Raw genomic sequence first — 13,303 nt, 5'->3', positions numbered from 1 at the left:
TCACCAGTAGGTTACTTATCCACTGATAATCACCAGTAGGTTACTTATCCACTGATAATCACCAGTAGGTTACTTATCCACTGATAATCACCAGTAGGTTACTTATCCACTGATAATCACCAGTAGGTTACTTATCCACTGATAATCACCAGTAGGTTACTTATCCACTGATAATCACCAGTAGGTTACTTATCCACTGATAATCACCAGTAGGTTACTTATCAACCGATAATCACCAGTAGGTTACTTATCCACTGATAATCACCAGTAGGTTACTTATCCACCGATAATCACCAGTAGGTTACTTATCCACTGATAATCACCAGTAGGTTACTTATCCACCGATAATCACCAGTAGGTTACTTATCCACTGATAATCACCAGTAGGTTACTTATCCACTGATAATCACCAGTAGGTTACTTATCCACTGATAATCACCAGTAGGTTACTTATCAACCGATAATCACCAGTAGGTTACTTATCAAGACGATCTTATCGACCTACTGCCTGGCTGTCCTCTGCAGTGGTGGCAGAAGTACTCAGATTGTGTTTACTTACAGTAGGCTAAGTAAAAGTATCATACCACAAAATACTGTTGCAAGTAAAAGTACTGTATTCAGAACTTTACTTGAGTAATGGTATAAAAATATACTTACAGTGATGCAATTTAACAATTTGTCAAACGTTTTTGAAAATAGCGTCAGTAGTGTCATAGTGTCATACATATTCTGAAGAAAACCTGGAGACTGACAATGGGGGTCTTGTGATCAAAATAAGGACATTATAATGTGTTTAAAAAAATCGAATTTGCCAGAGACAAGGACACATGCATGTCTGTGTACACTACAGACATATTGATGACCTGCATTGACCCCCCCACTGGCCTCAGGTCAGCCTACTACTAGTTACTTTACAATATTGTCTGTCTCTCTACTGATGCGACTGATGGCTGCTCAAAAGGGGCGGGGCCTGTCTCCAGTCTCTCCACACTGTCATGGAGTGTAATATAATAACCTTTTAAATATAGCAGCTCTTGACACAGATAAACTATCAAAAATAGACGCCACTTAACAACTTTCTGTTTCTGCTGGCTCCTGCCAATCTCTCTCTCTCTCTCTCTCCTCTCTCTCTCCCTCTCCCCAATTCAAATGAGCTTTATTGGCATGAGGAAAAAAATACGTTTACATTGCCAATGTGCCAAAGCAAAATTGGAAGAATCAATTTAAAAAAAAACAATGTGTGTAGTGTGTACAAATAAATATTGAATGTGAATGTGAATGAAATGAAAGGGCATTAAAACAGAGAGCTGTGTTGTTAGGCTACATTGCAACTTTGAGGAAAGACTATCTTACGAAAAATAGTTAGGCTACCGTATATACAATTATACATAGGAAATCTCTCTCTCTCTCTCTCTCTCTCTCTCTCTCTCTCTCTCTCTCTCTCTCTCTCTCTCTCTCTCTCTCTCTCTCTCTCTCTCTCTCTCTCGCTCTGTCTGAGTCACTGACTGTAAAATCTGAGTATCTCTCTCTCTCTCTCTCTCTCTCTCTCTCCTCCACCGCTTGATAACATCCGCTACGTAAACTCCGTAAGTCAAATGCGTTTTTTTTGCGCATTTTCTCGAATCTCGTCGTCCTTCCTCCGGCGTACGTCCTCCCCTCATGTAGTCATTTTGTGTCCATCCCCCCTCTCTCCTCCATCTGTCTTTTATTTCCAGCCGGCGTCTGTCTCTCTCTCTCAGCTCTGTCCTCCAGCTCTCACGGTCTTTTAATAAACGCGGTCGGTCGGTCGCCGGGTGTACAGTGCTGCTGCTTGCAACTCGGTCCCGCTGTGTCCTGATCGTCCGTCACCATATCGTATCATTCTCGCCTTCTCTTTTTGGATGCGGTTCCTGTCCTCGGTGCTGTCCTCTGCCTCCTCCACGTCCTCCGCGCTCCTCGCATTCACGCGCCGGGGATGTCAGCGGCTCGGCCCGGCTGTGCAGGGCTGCAGCTCGGCTGGCTCGTCCTCCGGCAGGATGGTGCGTCTCGCCAGCGCCCTGGGGCTCGTCATGTTCAGCGTGGCTCTGCTCATTCTGTCGCTCATCAGCTACGTGTCCATCAAGAAGGATTTCCTCTTCAGCACGTCGCCTAGGTATGCCGGAGCTGGCGGGGGCCCCAGGATGTACATGTTCCACGCGGGGTTCCGGTAGGTGGATTGGACGAAGTGGGTGTGTTTGATTGATTGATTGATGCATTCTGTGCCTTTTGGTTTACTGTAGGTCTACTTGTCTCGACTGGGGGTTCCAGGGGGTCCCCAGATACATTATGGATAGGAAGGTAACAAGATATAGGTGGGGGTACCATGCAGGGCAGGGCTTCTCAGAGTGGGTGCCGTGGTACCCTAAGCCTAAAGTGACACCAGTCCAGGGGTCAGGGGGTGCCTCAGAATACTTTGATAATATTTGGAATGAATCAGTGTCACTTCAGTTTAACCACTTAAACCCTATAGGCCTATACTTAGTAAAACCGACCTAAGTTGCATTGCACTTGGTGTGATCTTTTTCAGCTTACATCACACATTATTTTCTGCCTGTCCTAACGGAAACAAATATTCTCTCCAGTTTTCATTGTAACACACTGTATCTTTTGGGGATTTAAATATTTACATGCCGTTAATATGAGAAAAGGTGCTAATGTCATTCAGGCCAGGGTGCCGTGGATGGAAGAAGTTGTTTACGGGGGTGACCTGAGCCAGACATGTTTGAGAACCTTCACTAGGGACATCTGGCACCTGTAACTGTGTTTATCAATGTGACAGATCCTACTGGTTAAAACAAGTTTCCTTTTAGTAGTTGCACACAAGTGTGTGTGTGTGTGTGTGTGTGCGTGTGTGTGTGTGCGCGTGTGCGTGTGTGCACGTGCGCGTGTGTGCGTGTTTGTGTGTACAATCTGTACTGTAGCTCTACTGGACTGGTTACAGGCAGCGAGTTGCCATGCAACTCCTTGCAACATGCAACTATTAAATGGACCCTTATGGTTATTTAACCTGGACGTCACATTGATGATAAACCTTGACAAGCTATAGAGACCTAGCCAAAGCAGTTCTCAACAGGTACAAACAAAACAAAAACAGAATAAGAAAGAATCACTCTCTTTTGAATACCTTTTTTTTAATTGCCTATGTAACAATCACTGCTCCTTCCTTTACAGAATACCTAATTATATGACCTGACTTCGAAATAGAGAACATATAGGCTTAGGACAAATGGCGAGCATTCTGCTAGCTAGCCTTTTGCTGTGATGATTTGACTGACATATATCCAAAGAAGGCCTTAGTTTGTATTGTCGCCTGAGGGGCTCTGTCCACAAAATAAGGTTTGTTTTTAGCTACCAGCTCCACTCTGCCATGCATTTCTACGGTAAAACTCGCTAAGAGCGCTCTTCTTCCCATCAACGTGCCTTGTGTTTTGGTGCTCTCAGCAACTGGCATTTTTAGGCGGAGCGCCCTGGGTGTGTTAAGTAGAAAACAGGTTGACCTAGTATTTTTGAGGGACGCTAGCCCTGCCCCTCTAATACGTGTCATATGGCAAGTCTATGTCATTTTAATGTTTGCTTAGAGCACTTAAATGATGTTTTTCGTTTGCCAGCCAAGTCTATGGACTTTAATGTTTGTTTATGGCACTTGTTAGGATGTCATTTGTTTGCTAGCCAAGTCTATGGACTGTAATGTTTGTTTATGGCACTTGTTAGGATGTAATTTGTTTGCTAGCCAAGTCTATGGACTGTAATGTTTGTTTATGGCACTTGTTAGGATGTAATTTGTTTGCTAGCCAAGTCTATGGACTGTAATGTTTGTTTATGGCACTGAATGACAACGTAAGACGTCATGTGGCCAATGTAAATAGTGGGCGCCCTCACTTCACTCACACAAGTGTGGTTTTTCAAACCTTTATTTCCGTCTATCAGCCACTGGAGTAGTGTGGTGGTGTTTACCTGGAGTAGTGTGGTGGTGTTTACCTGGAGTAGTGTGGTGGTGTTTACCTGGAGTAGTGTGGTGGTGTTTACCTGGAGTAGTGTGGTGGTGTTTACCTTAAGAGTAGTGTGGTGGTGTTTACCTGCAGAGACAGATAGCTCTCTCGCTGTATTTTGATGTTTTCACTGTGGTTTTTTGGTAGCCCCCCAAAAACTCCCTATGTACCAAACCAAAGCACCAACATACAGCAGTGTGTTTCTGCAGGTAAACACCACCACACTACCAGTGGCTGATGACTGCAAATTCATTCAAAGTTAGAAAGTTAAAGTATACTCACAGCGCTTCACTTTGTGCCTCGCTGTGAGCTTGTACTCAGTACATCTGCTATTTTGAACATTTTTGAAAAATCTTGAAAGTGTGAGAACTCTTTGATTTAGAAGCCATTCATAGAATCGGCCTCATGTCTTAATGGGTTAAAATGCAATGGAACGCGGCCTACCCATGGGTCTACCCATGGGCCTACCCATGGGTCGGCTGTACAGGCATTTTCAAGATTTTCAACTCAGCCTTGATCCACAAACGGTTGGCCGATTTAGGTTATTTGTACAAATAGCACTGATTACACTGTGATTTGAACCAAGCGCTTCAAAACCAAGTGTTCCATGCACCTTGGAAACGCTCAGGCATTCATCATCCTGAATCATTCTGATATCCAACGCTCTCTGCCATGAAAGAAACACTTTATCTGGAGTCCACAGTCTGGACACAGAAAGGCTACTACTAGTAGCCAAGGGGGACCTGCTAGCCTACAGTAGCTACAGTAGCAGTGACTCATTTACCGCAACAGTAATTCCCCATCACACTCAATGGGTGATGGGTGACCTGTCTTGTCTGTGCTCTGTTCAGCATATACAGTCTGTACTGTACTTTAGACCAGTGGTTCTCAATCTGTGAACTTTTAAGACCTTTTATAATACTTAAAAATCACACCCGTGTGAAGTGAGGGGCACTCTCATCATCATAATTAATACATCATCTCATGCCAGCCAATGAGAATTTGCGTCCTCACCTTCATCTTCAATGTTTGTGTTTACGCGATGTTTGTGTTTACACAAACAATCAAAACCTTCTATTCATTGTCAATGGCATTTAATGTTTGTGTTTACACACAGTACACTAAAAGCTGGACATGCCCCTCAAAAAAAGAAAATAAATCTATCTGTGGTACCAAGTCAAACGAAATTGAATGCTAGTGCTTTTCAGGGCGGGGAGGGTGGAGACACCAATTCAAATATGATTATTTTAGGGGTCATGGCCTTAAACAGGTCGAGAACCACTGCCTTATGACACTGTTTTGCCAGGAAATCTGTCTTTTTTTTTTTTAAAGATATTTTTTGCGGCTTACGCCTTTTATTGTTTTTTGAAGGGACAGACAGTAGGCTGACAGGAAACGGGAGAGAGATGGGGGAAGACATGCAGTAAAGGCCGTGTCGGGCTCGGGAGTCGAACCCGCGGCACACTGCGACTGGATTACCAGTCGGGTGCCCAGACGGTTACGCCACCGCCTGGGCAGGAAATCTGTCTTGATTGTAGCCTAGTACATATAGTACTCTGATTTGTCTGTCTAAACCTGTCTAAAGATTGTTATTAGGGAGCTGTCTTTATGTCTATTACAGCAGACTGTTTAATTTCTATCTTCGGCAGGCCAAAGGCCAGGGCCGGAGATCATCCGGGCATCATGGTGGCGCTATACAAGCCCACAAAGCCCCCGTTTTGGCCTTTTGCTGTTGAACCATAGGTCGGAGACTCACAATGTTTTCTTTCCCTGGATTCCTTGGATCGTGATTTGTGATGTAACTTCCCCCATAGGCGATGTCTCTTTCTGACTCTGTAGAGTTTTCCTTTTTGCAATTTCATTGAAACACACTTTGTTACTCGTACAGATTTACATAATATTTAATGCCTGGAGGTGGTTATTGACCGAAACGTTGAGTAAATAAAGTTGTCCTTATTGTGCAAGTGTTGACGGTGTGCAAGTCATTTTAATGCATTCTACACCCGTCTCTGAGCTTATCAGGTGTGCACAAGACTTTGTTTCCTAAAAAGAAAAGTAAAATTACCATTGTACACAAGTACAGTGCTTAAGTAAATGTAGTTAGTTTCTTCCCACCATTGGAATGTAGATAAAGGTGGCTGTTTATTGGCTGTCTCAGCGCACCTCTTTGTCGATCAGTGCCAATAAAGACAGCTGTATTGAGCAGAAGATGTTGGTTTCCCCCAGGCAGCCGTCCACTCCATCCCTGACCTGTCTTATTGCTTCATCTCCTGTCCCTCTAGCTCGGCGGTTCCCAACCTGTGGGTCAGGACCCCCAAGGGAGTCCCCACATGATTTTTGGGGGGTCAGATGACAGTGAAGTGGCCATTTCTTTATATCTAAAAAACAAACAAAAATTAAATAATGGGAAAAAAGACAATTACTACAGCAAAAGTAATCAGCTAAATGTACTATAAAAACGGGTCAAACATTGACTAAATTGTCAAATAATATAAGAAAGAGGCCGCAATTGTGAAAATAGCCTAGGTCCTAAGTTCAAATATGATTATTTTGGGGTGTCGCGGCTTGAAAAGGAATGAGAACCACTAGTTTTTTTTAATCCTTTTTTTTAAAGGATAAAGTGACTGGGTAGGGATGGGACGATAATCGTCTTTATAATCATTTATTGTTGTAAAGATAACGTTCACAATAATTGTATTGCAGAGATTTTAATTCACCATGAAATTGTCCTCCGTCATACACTAGGATGAATTAGCTTTTGTTGAGCTGCAAATTCAGTGCCACTTATACCCTCTATACTTCAAGCAAAAATAGCAGATCTACAAGCTCGCAACTCGAGCTTGTAGATCGGCTTTTTTTTGTTTGAAATATAGAATAGGGATGCTGGGGTAGCTGGTGGTTCAAGTGGTTAACACCTTGGATGTCCAAGCCGGAGGTCTCCGTCCAAGTTCAAGGTCATGGTCAAGTGCCCAACACGGAGATTGATAAACAAGACGGAGATTAATGAAAACAAAACCGTTCGCATCGCTCTAGAGCCTTGGAGCGCTTGTTGTTTGTTGTGATTTTCGATGACACGTCATCGAAAATCTCCCCTGCCTGTTTAGCTGACGAAAACGAAAATCTTAAAACGATCATAACTCCCGATCTAAATCACCCCGTCTAATTCTGAAAAAAAGATCCTGTGTTAGACGGCGCTCAGCGGTCCAGTCGCTAGTCGCGATAGATTTATTATTACCTCCCGTTGTTGTCGATCGAATCTAGAGTGGTGTGGCTATTGTTAGCTGCTACACAGACATGCACACCAGCTTCCGGTGCGCCGGTAAAAGTGGTCCGTGCGCTACAAATGATGGGCACCCTGGATGAAATGGATTAAATAGTTCCGGGCTTCTAAGGTGTTAACAAAAGTGGCATTTCAAGTTTTAAGCATATTTTGATTATTGTGATATTATCGTTAATCGCTATTATTTTTCCCACAGTAATCCTGCCGTGTAACTTCCATATCGTCCCATCCCTATCTCTGGGACCCTAATCTACACTGTACAATCTTCAATATTACTCTCTTGAGTGTACAGCACACAATCAAAATTGGTTCCCTTTGTACACTCTCAGAGACTTTGTACACTCTCAGACCCTGTAAAGGTCCATGTTGGACCCCTCGTGGTCCCCGGACCACACGTTGAGCGAAGCACTACTCTCTCTATTCATGAATCGCTATTCACCCACACACTGTTTGTTTATGTGTGAGAGTCGTTAGCGGGTCATCAGCGCAACGAAAGCTAACCTTTCACCACAGGCCTCACAAATAAGAAGCAGCCCTTGTTTCAGTCTCACAGTCATGCAGGTTTGAGATTCCATTGTGGGGCTTGTACGGGTTTCATGGCCTATATGGTCCACATCATCACAGCACCGATGAAAACACAGACATCACAAACAAACAAAAAAAAAAAAAAAATCATGCAGGATTATTAACCCATTAAGACCTGAGGTCGATTCTAAAAAGAAATACAACGTATGTAGCTGTGTCAGTGGTTTTCAAACTTGTTCATGTTAAGTGTGATTTTGTAGAAAAACCTCGGTCTGACTCTAACAGGCTGGGTGGTGTGTGACAATTCAGTTGGGGTATTCCTTTGATTCCGGGCGACGGGCCCGGGAGAACAATAATGCAACATGGAGACAGTATCACGCTATACTGTAGGTTCACAAAGTTTATTACAGCGAATACATATAGTGCTGGATAGTGACGTGACAACAAGATATGAGACATAGAAATGTGACATTAATGACAATGCTGACCTCACTGGCGACATCTAACAGATGCCTCTCGTATCTATAAAGTACATGCAGGCTAGGCATGTAGTACTATCACATATCAAGTACAAATATTTCAAAGAGTTAAAAAATGTTTGCTTTAAAAAGAGATAGATTTTTGCACACATTTTCAATTTTTTTTTGAATAGCCGAACAAAGTCGCCTATAAAATAATAGTGAACGTGGTTAAAATCTAAAATGACACGGATGCCTTCCCGGTTTGAAATGGGTGAATATATATATACCGGTATATATATTTCTATTCATTTCTTGTTTTACAATTAGCTCATGCATTTGAAGGGACATTATGGGCCTGTTGTTTTTCATTAGTGACCAAGTTTATCGTCATAATGCACTCTCACACAGTACACTGTCCATTGTGTGTCCTGGCTCTAAGCCTTTAAAAACAATGGTAGATCAAAAATAGACATGCATACTGTACAAGAAGCAAGTCTAGTGTGTGTGCGTGCGTGCGTGCGTGCGTGCGGTGCAGCGCAGTGTACAGAATATCGTCTCTGTCGGGTGGAAACCTCATATGTCCAAAACTGTTACTTTTCATGGTTCAAATTCAAAAGTACCACATCGACAAGCTCAAAATGTGTCGGATCTGCTACTTTGGATGCTTTTGTGTGACTCTGTACTACTATGATCAATTAGGTTAATTTACAAAAAAAATACGGAGATAAGAGGTTTCTGCCCGACAGCAACGATATGATAAATATATATATATATATATATATATATATATAATGTCTCCCAAAAGGGGAATTAAGAGGTGAGACAATAAAAACATGCTGCTCTCATTAGAATGGATGATGACGTCACCTCGCCGCTCTATCACTGCTGAATCAGAGGTGAGCAGCAGGGCCATGCAGATGGCATTCCAAGTCAGGGGGGGGGGGGGGGGGGGTGTTCAGAGCATGCACCACGCAGCTTTCGGGAGTTTTCACAGACATTTACAATCAATCATGCTTCTCCGAGGGTCTCCTCCTGTTTCCAATCGGCTACAGCAATTCCAGTGCCGGACAAAAGCAGGGGAACTGGTTTAACTGTCTGTCGTAGACCATAACCCTCACCCCCATAGTGAGCAGATGCTTTCAAAACAGCTGATCAATAGCAGGCTGCCGTCCGCACCGGACCCCCACCAATTCACATACCAGTAAAACAGATCCGCAGATGATGCCATAGTCACAGGCACTGCACACTGCTCTCTCCCACCTGGAGGAGAGGAGCTCCTATAGTGAGAATGCTGTTTATAGATGACAATTCAGCATTCAACGCCATGGTCCCCTCCAGACTCGGGTGCCTACTGTACGGACTCAACCCCCTAGCGTGCATGCACCTCAATCCTGGACTTTGTTGTTTTGGACACCGGGTGGTGAGGATGGCTGGTTACTGCCTGGTATGGGAACTGTACAGTCCCCAACTGCAAATCTTTGCAGAGGGTTGTGCTGACAGCCCAGCACGCAAGTTTTTTATTCCTAGAATAGCCCAGGAAAGGAGCGCTCGTTTTACCACGCCGGCCACTTTTCGCCCCGCCCTACTTCACCTTCTAATACAAACTTCACCTTCTAATACAAACACAAAACCGCATTCTGACAGCTGCCTCGCTAGCCTAGTGGACTACTACGCTGACTTGTAATACCATGCTTCACCTGTTCACGCCCTGCTGCCGCCACCGTTTTTACAACCGTGGACTTTTTAATAGTTTTTGGATTAAGGTTGGTGAGGGGTGCGTTAATAGTTTTTGGATTAAGGTTGGTGAGGGGTGCGTTAATAGTTTTTGGATTAAGGTTGGTGAGGGGTACGTTAATATTTTTTGGATTAAGGTTGGTGAGGGGTACGTTAATAGTTTTTGGATTAAGGTTGGTGAGGGGTACGTTAATAGTTTTTGGATTAAGGTTGGTGAGAGGTACGTTAATAGTTTTTGGATTAAGGTTGGTGAGGGGTACGTTAATAGTTTTTGGATTAAGGTTGGTGAGGGGTACGTTAATAGTTTTTGGATTAAGGTTGGTGAGGAGTGCATTAAAAAGACTGGATTAAGGTTGGTGAGGGATGCGTTGCTCCCCTGCTTGCGGTTATGTTTAGGTTAGAGTTAGAGATAGGGTTAGTACTAGTAGGCATAAACACTTGTGTGCGGTCCAAAACACAGCCCAGCGCTTCCTACTCCACTGACAACCAATCACAGCGCTTCAAATTCCTCCAATCCCGCAGCCATCCTAGAAAATACTCACGCCCAGCACATCAGTGGAGGAAAGCTCACAAGACCTTAGTCATCCCAACCATGGACTGTTACAGTCTGCACCTTCAAGCACCCCAAAGTGTGCTAAGACCAATGTACATACTTTATTTTTGAGTGGTGTAAACCACTCCTACGACTGGCTTTGTTGTGTCTGTCTGTCTGTCTGTCTGTCTGTTCGTACCAAAAAATTAGCACGGTTGCTATGGTCACCCAGTTCACACGGGTGTGATTTCATTACGTCAGACATTACGTCAGACCACAGCTGATCAGTCTATATAAGACCTTACACCACTCGGTTCACACAGGTGTGATTTTTCTTCTTACAATTGGTTATTCTTTATTAGTTCTTTGTTACTGTTTATTATTGATGCTACAATGTTGAGGAACCAAAACTGGTGCAAAATTATACTCTTGTGTGCTCCATACTGTCTAACTTTACTTGCGATATGTACAGTGGTGGAACTTAATCTTTTGCATATACTCTAGCCATAGTAATTGTAGTTTGTGTTGTCATGATAGCAGTCGTCATACTGTGGTAGCAGCAGTAGTGGTGGTGGCTAAAGTCATGATAGCAGTCGTCATACTGTGGTAGCAGCAGTAGTGGTGGTGGCTAAAGTCATAAACATAGCGACAGTAGCAGTGTTGTTGTCACTAATACCAGCCCGTTCAAGCCTGGGGACAAGAGGGCATCTGTCACTTAATCCAACAGTCATCAACCAGCACAGTACACATTCTCATTCCTTACTGGGGTCTCTCTATCTCCCTCTCTCTCTCTCTCTCCCTCCCTCCCTCCCTCTCTGCCTGTTTTGTCTGTGTTTGAACCCTCCACTGTTCTCTCTGTGTCTATATTTGTCTCTCTCCTTTTCGGTATTTTGTGCATCTCTCTTTTTGCTCATGTGTCCCTCATTGTCTCTCTCTCTCTCTGTGTTACTGAGACATCTGCTCAAATAGTTTTTATCCCACAACCCCAGACTACAAAATGGGAGAGAACAGGATGGCTGGTGGGTGGGGGGCATTGATGAATTGATTAAAATGAATGAAGAGTGAGATTGTTACAGTTGAACAGCCATATTGCTGCCTCTCTGCAATCAACATTGTGAAATTTAACCACTTAACCCTTTAAAATCGGGAAAGCATCTGTCATTTTATTTTTTATTTTATCCACTTTTTTATTCTTTGCTTGTCATTGGAACTAAATAATATGTTTGAGATGGGGGTCATTTCACAATACATATAATGTTGGGGCCAATTGACATGAAAATGTTTGAGCACCATTTATATAACAAAAGAAAGCTGTTAGGATTTGAAGACATTTTTAGAATTCGGACTCAGGTCTTAACATACTTAGTTTATCAGGGCTCCCCAGGGCTCTATCCTAGGCCCCCTCCTTTTGTCCCTCACTCCCTTTATACTGTATGCCGTTGCCAATTAAAGAACCACTTCACCACTTTTCAATTTCTCTTCATATAATTGGTCCTCACTAATGTTCATCCACAATTATTTTTCCTACTCAGTCTGTGTCTCATAGGAGGGCTGTGGGCAGTTCAGAAACCCGTCCACCAGTGACATCATCGTTAGGCAGATTATTTTTTTAACAAGATTTATTTTAAAATATATTTAGATTAGTATTATCATGAGAACGATGGCTTCCATTTTCGCATTGCAACTTTTCAGGAATAGAAAGCCTGCAGTTTATATTAGCTTGGATTCCCCAACGATGATGTCACTGGTGGACGGGTTTCTGCACTGCCCACAGCCCTTCTATGAGACACAGACTGAGTAGAAATAAAATGTGCTATTTTATCATGAACATTAGTGAGGACCAGTTATATGAAGATAGGTTAAAAAGTGGTGAAGTGGTCCTTTAAGTATCTTTGCTGAAAACACTTTGTGAGCTTGAAGAGCTGCTATCTACGCTGTGTGTGTGCGTGCGTGCGTGCGTACGTGCGTGCGTGCGTGCGTGCGTGCCTGCGTGCGTGCGTGCGTGCCTGCGTGCGTGCGTGCCTGCGTGCGTGCGTGCGTGCGTGCGTGCGTGCGTGCGTGCGTGTGTGTTTTGGCGGTATAGTGACCACCCCATGTGTAACTCTGCTAGTAGTGTCCATGGTGTGAAAGCTGCGCTCGGTACCTAGAGCAGAATCCAGAGAGTGTGTTAATGGCTCTGAGCTCGAGGGAGATGTCCTTGGTACTGATTTACAACAGCAGCACCACGTCCATTCATTCTGCTGCCGCCTGGAATCATTTCCAGCTGTCGTCGCTGTTTGTGGCAGCAGCCCAAGGTTACAATGTGAAGCCCTGGGTGTCAGTGTAACCGAGCGTGTAGTCGTGTACAAATGTAAGCAAATGGACCCGCAGTGGACACTCGCTTGCTCAGAGTTAACAAATGGATACGGGACGGGTCCCATTTGGTTACATTTTGTTTTACACTCACTCAGAGTTACAAATGGATATGGGACAGGTCCCATTTGGCTACATTTGTATTATGTAGTTCTCATGTTTTGTGCTCATTAGGGTTGTTTTTCTAGACCACAAATGTTAAAAATGCATGGAATTTAGATAGCGTGTTTTTCAGACAGATGCCAGGTTCACTGTTTACCCGATGTCCTGGTTCAATGTGCAGATTGTTATTTCGATGACATATGCTTAGAGAGATGGTTCATTGTACATTGAAACTAGGATGTCAGGTAAACAGATTGTTATTTACAGTAGATGACATATTGCTTAGGCAGATGCTAGTGCCATGGTTCAC

At 43.5% G+C, this 13,303-nt stretch overlaps 1 protein-coding gene across 2 annotated transcripts in view; it reads left to right on the top strand.

Annotated features, from left to right (window-relative positions):
* The first annotated feature begins 1,459 nt into the window (after nucleotides 1-1,459).
* Nucleotides 1,460-13,303, top strand: part of LOC306939575 (alpha-N-acetylneuraminate alpha-2,8-sialyltransferase ST8SIA3-like) — a 37,749-nt gene continuing 25,905 nt past the window's right edge. For both annotated transcript variants that reach the window (XM_079524178.1, XM_079524179.1), the window contains exon 1: nucleotides 1,460-2,185. In XM_079524178.1, the coding sequence (XP_079380304.1) occupies nucleotides 1,881-2,185 (305 nt within the window). In that variant the 5' untranslated portion in view covers nucleotides 1,460-1,880. The remainder of the gene's footprint in view (nucleotides 2,186-13,303) is intronic.

The sequence above is a fragment of the Electrona antarctica genome (genome assembly GCF_951216825.1).
Source record: "Electrona antarctica genome assembly, chromosome: 16".
Taxonomy (NCBI): domain Eukaryota; kingdom Metazoa; phylum Chordata; class Actinopteri; order Myctophiformes; family Myctophidae; genus Electrona; species Electrona antarctica.
This window is presented reverse-complemented; position numbering and strand designations above follow the sequence as displayed.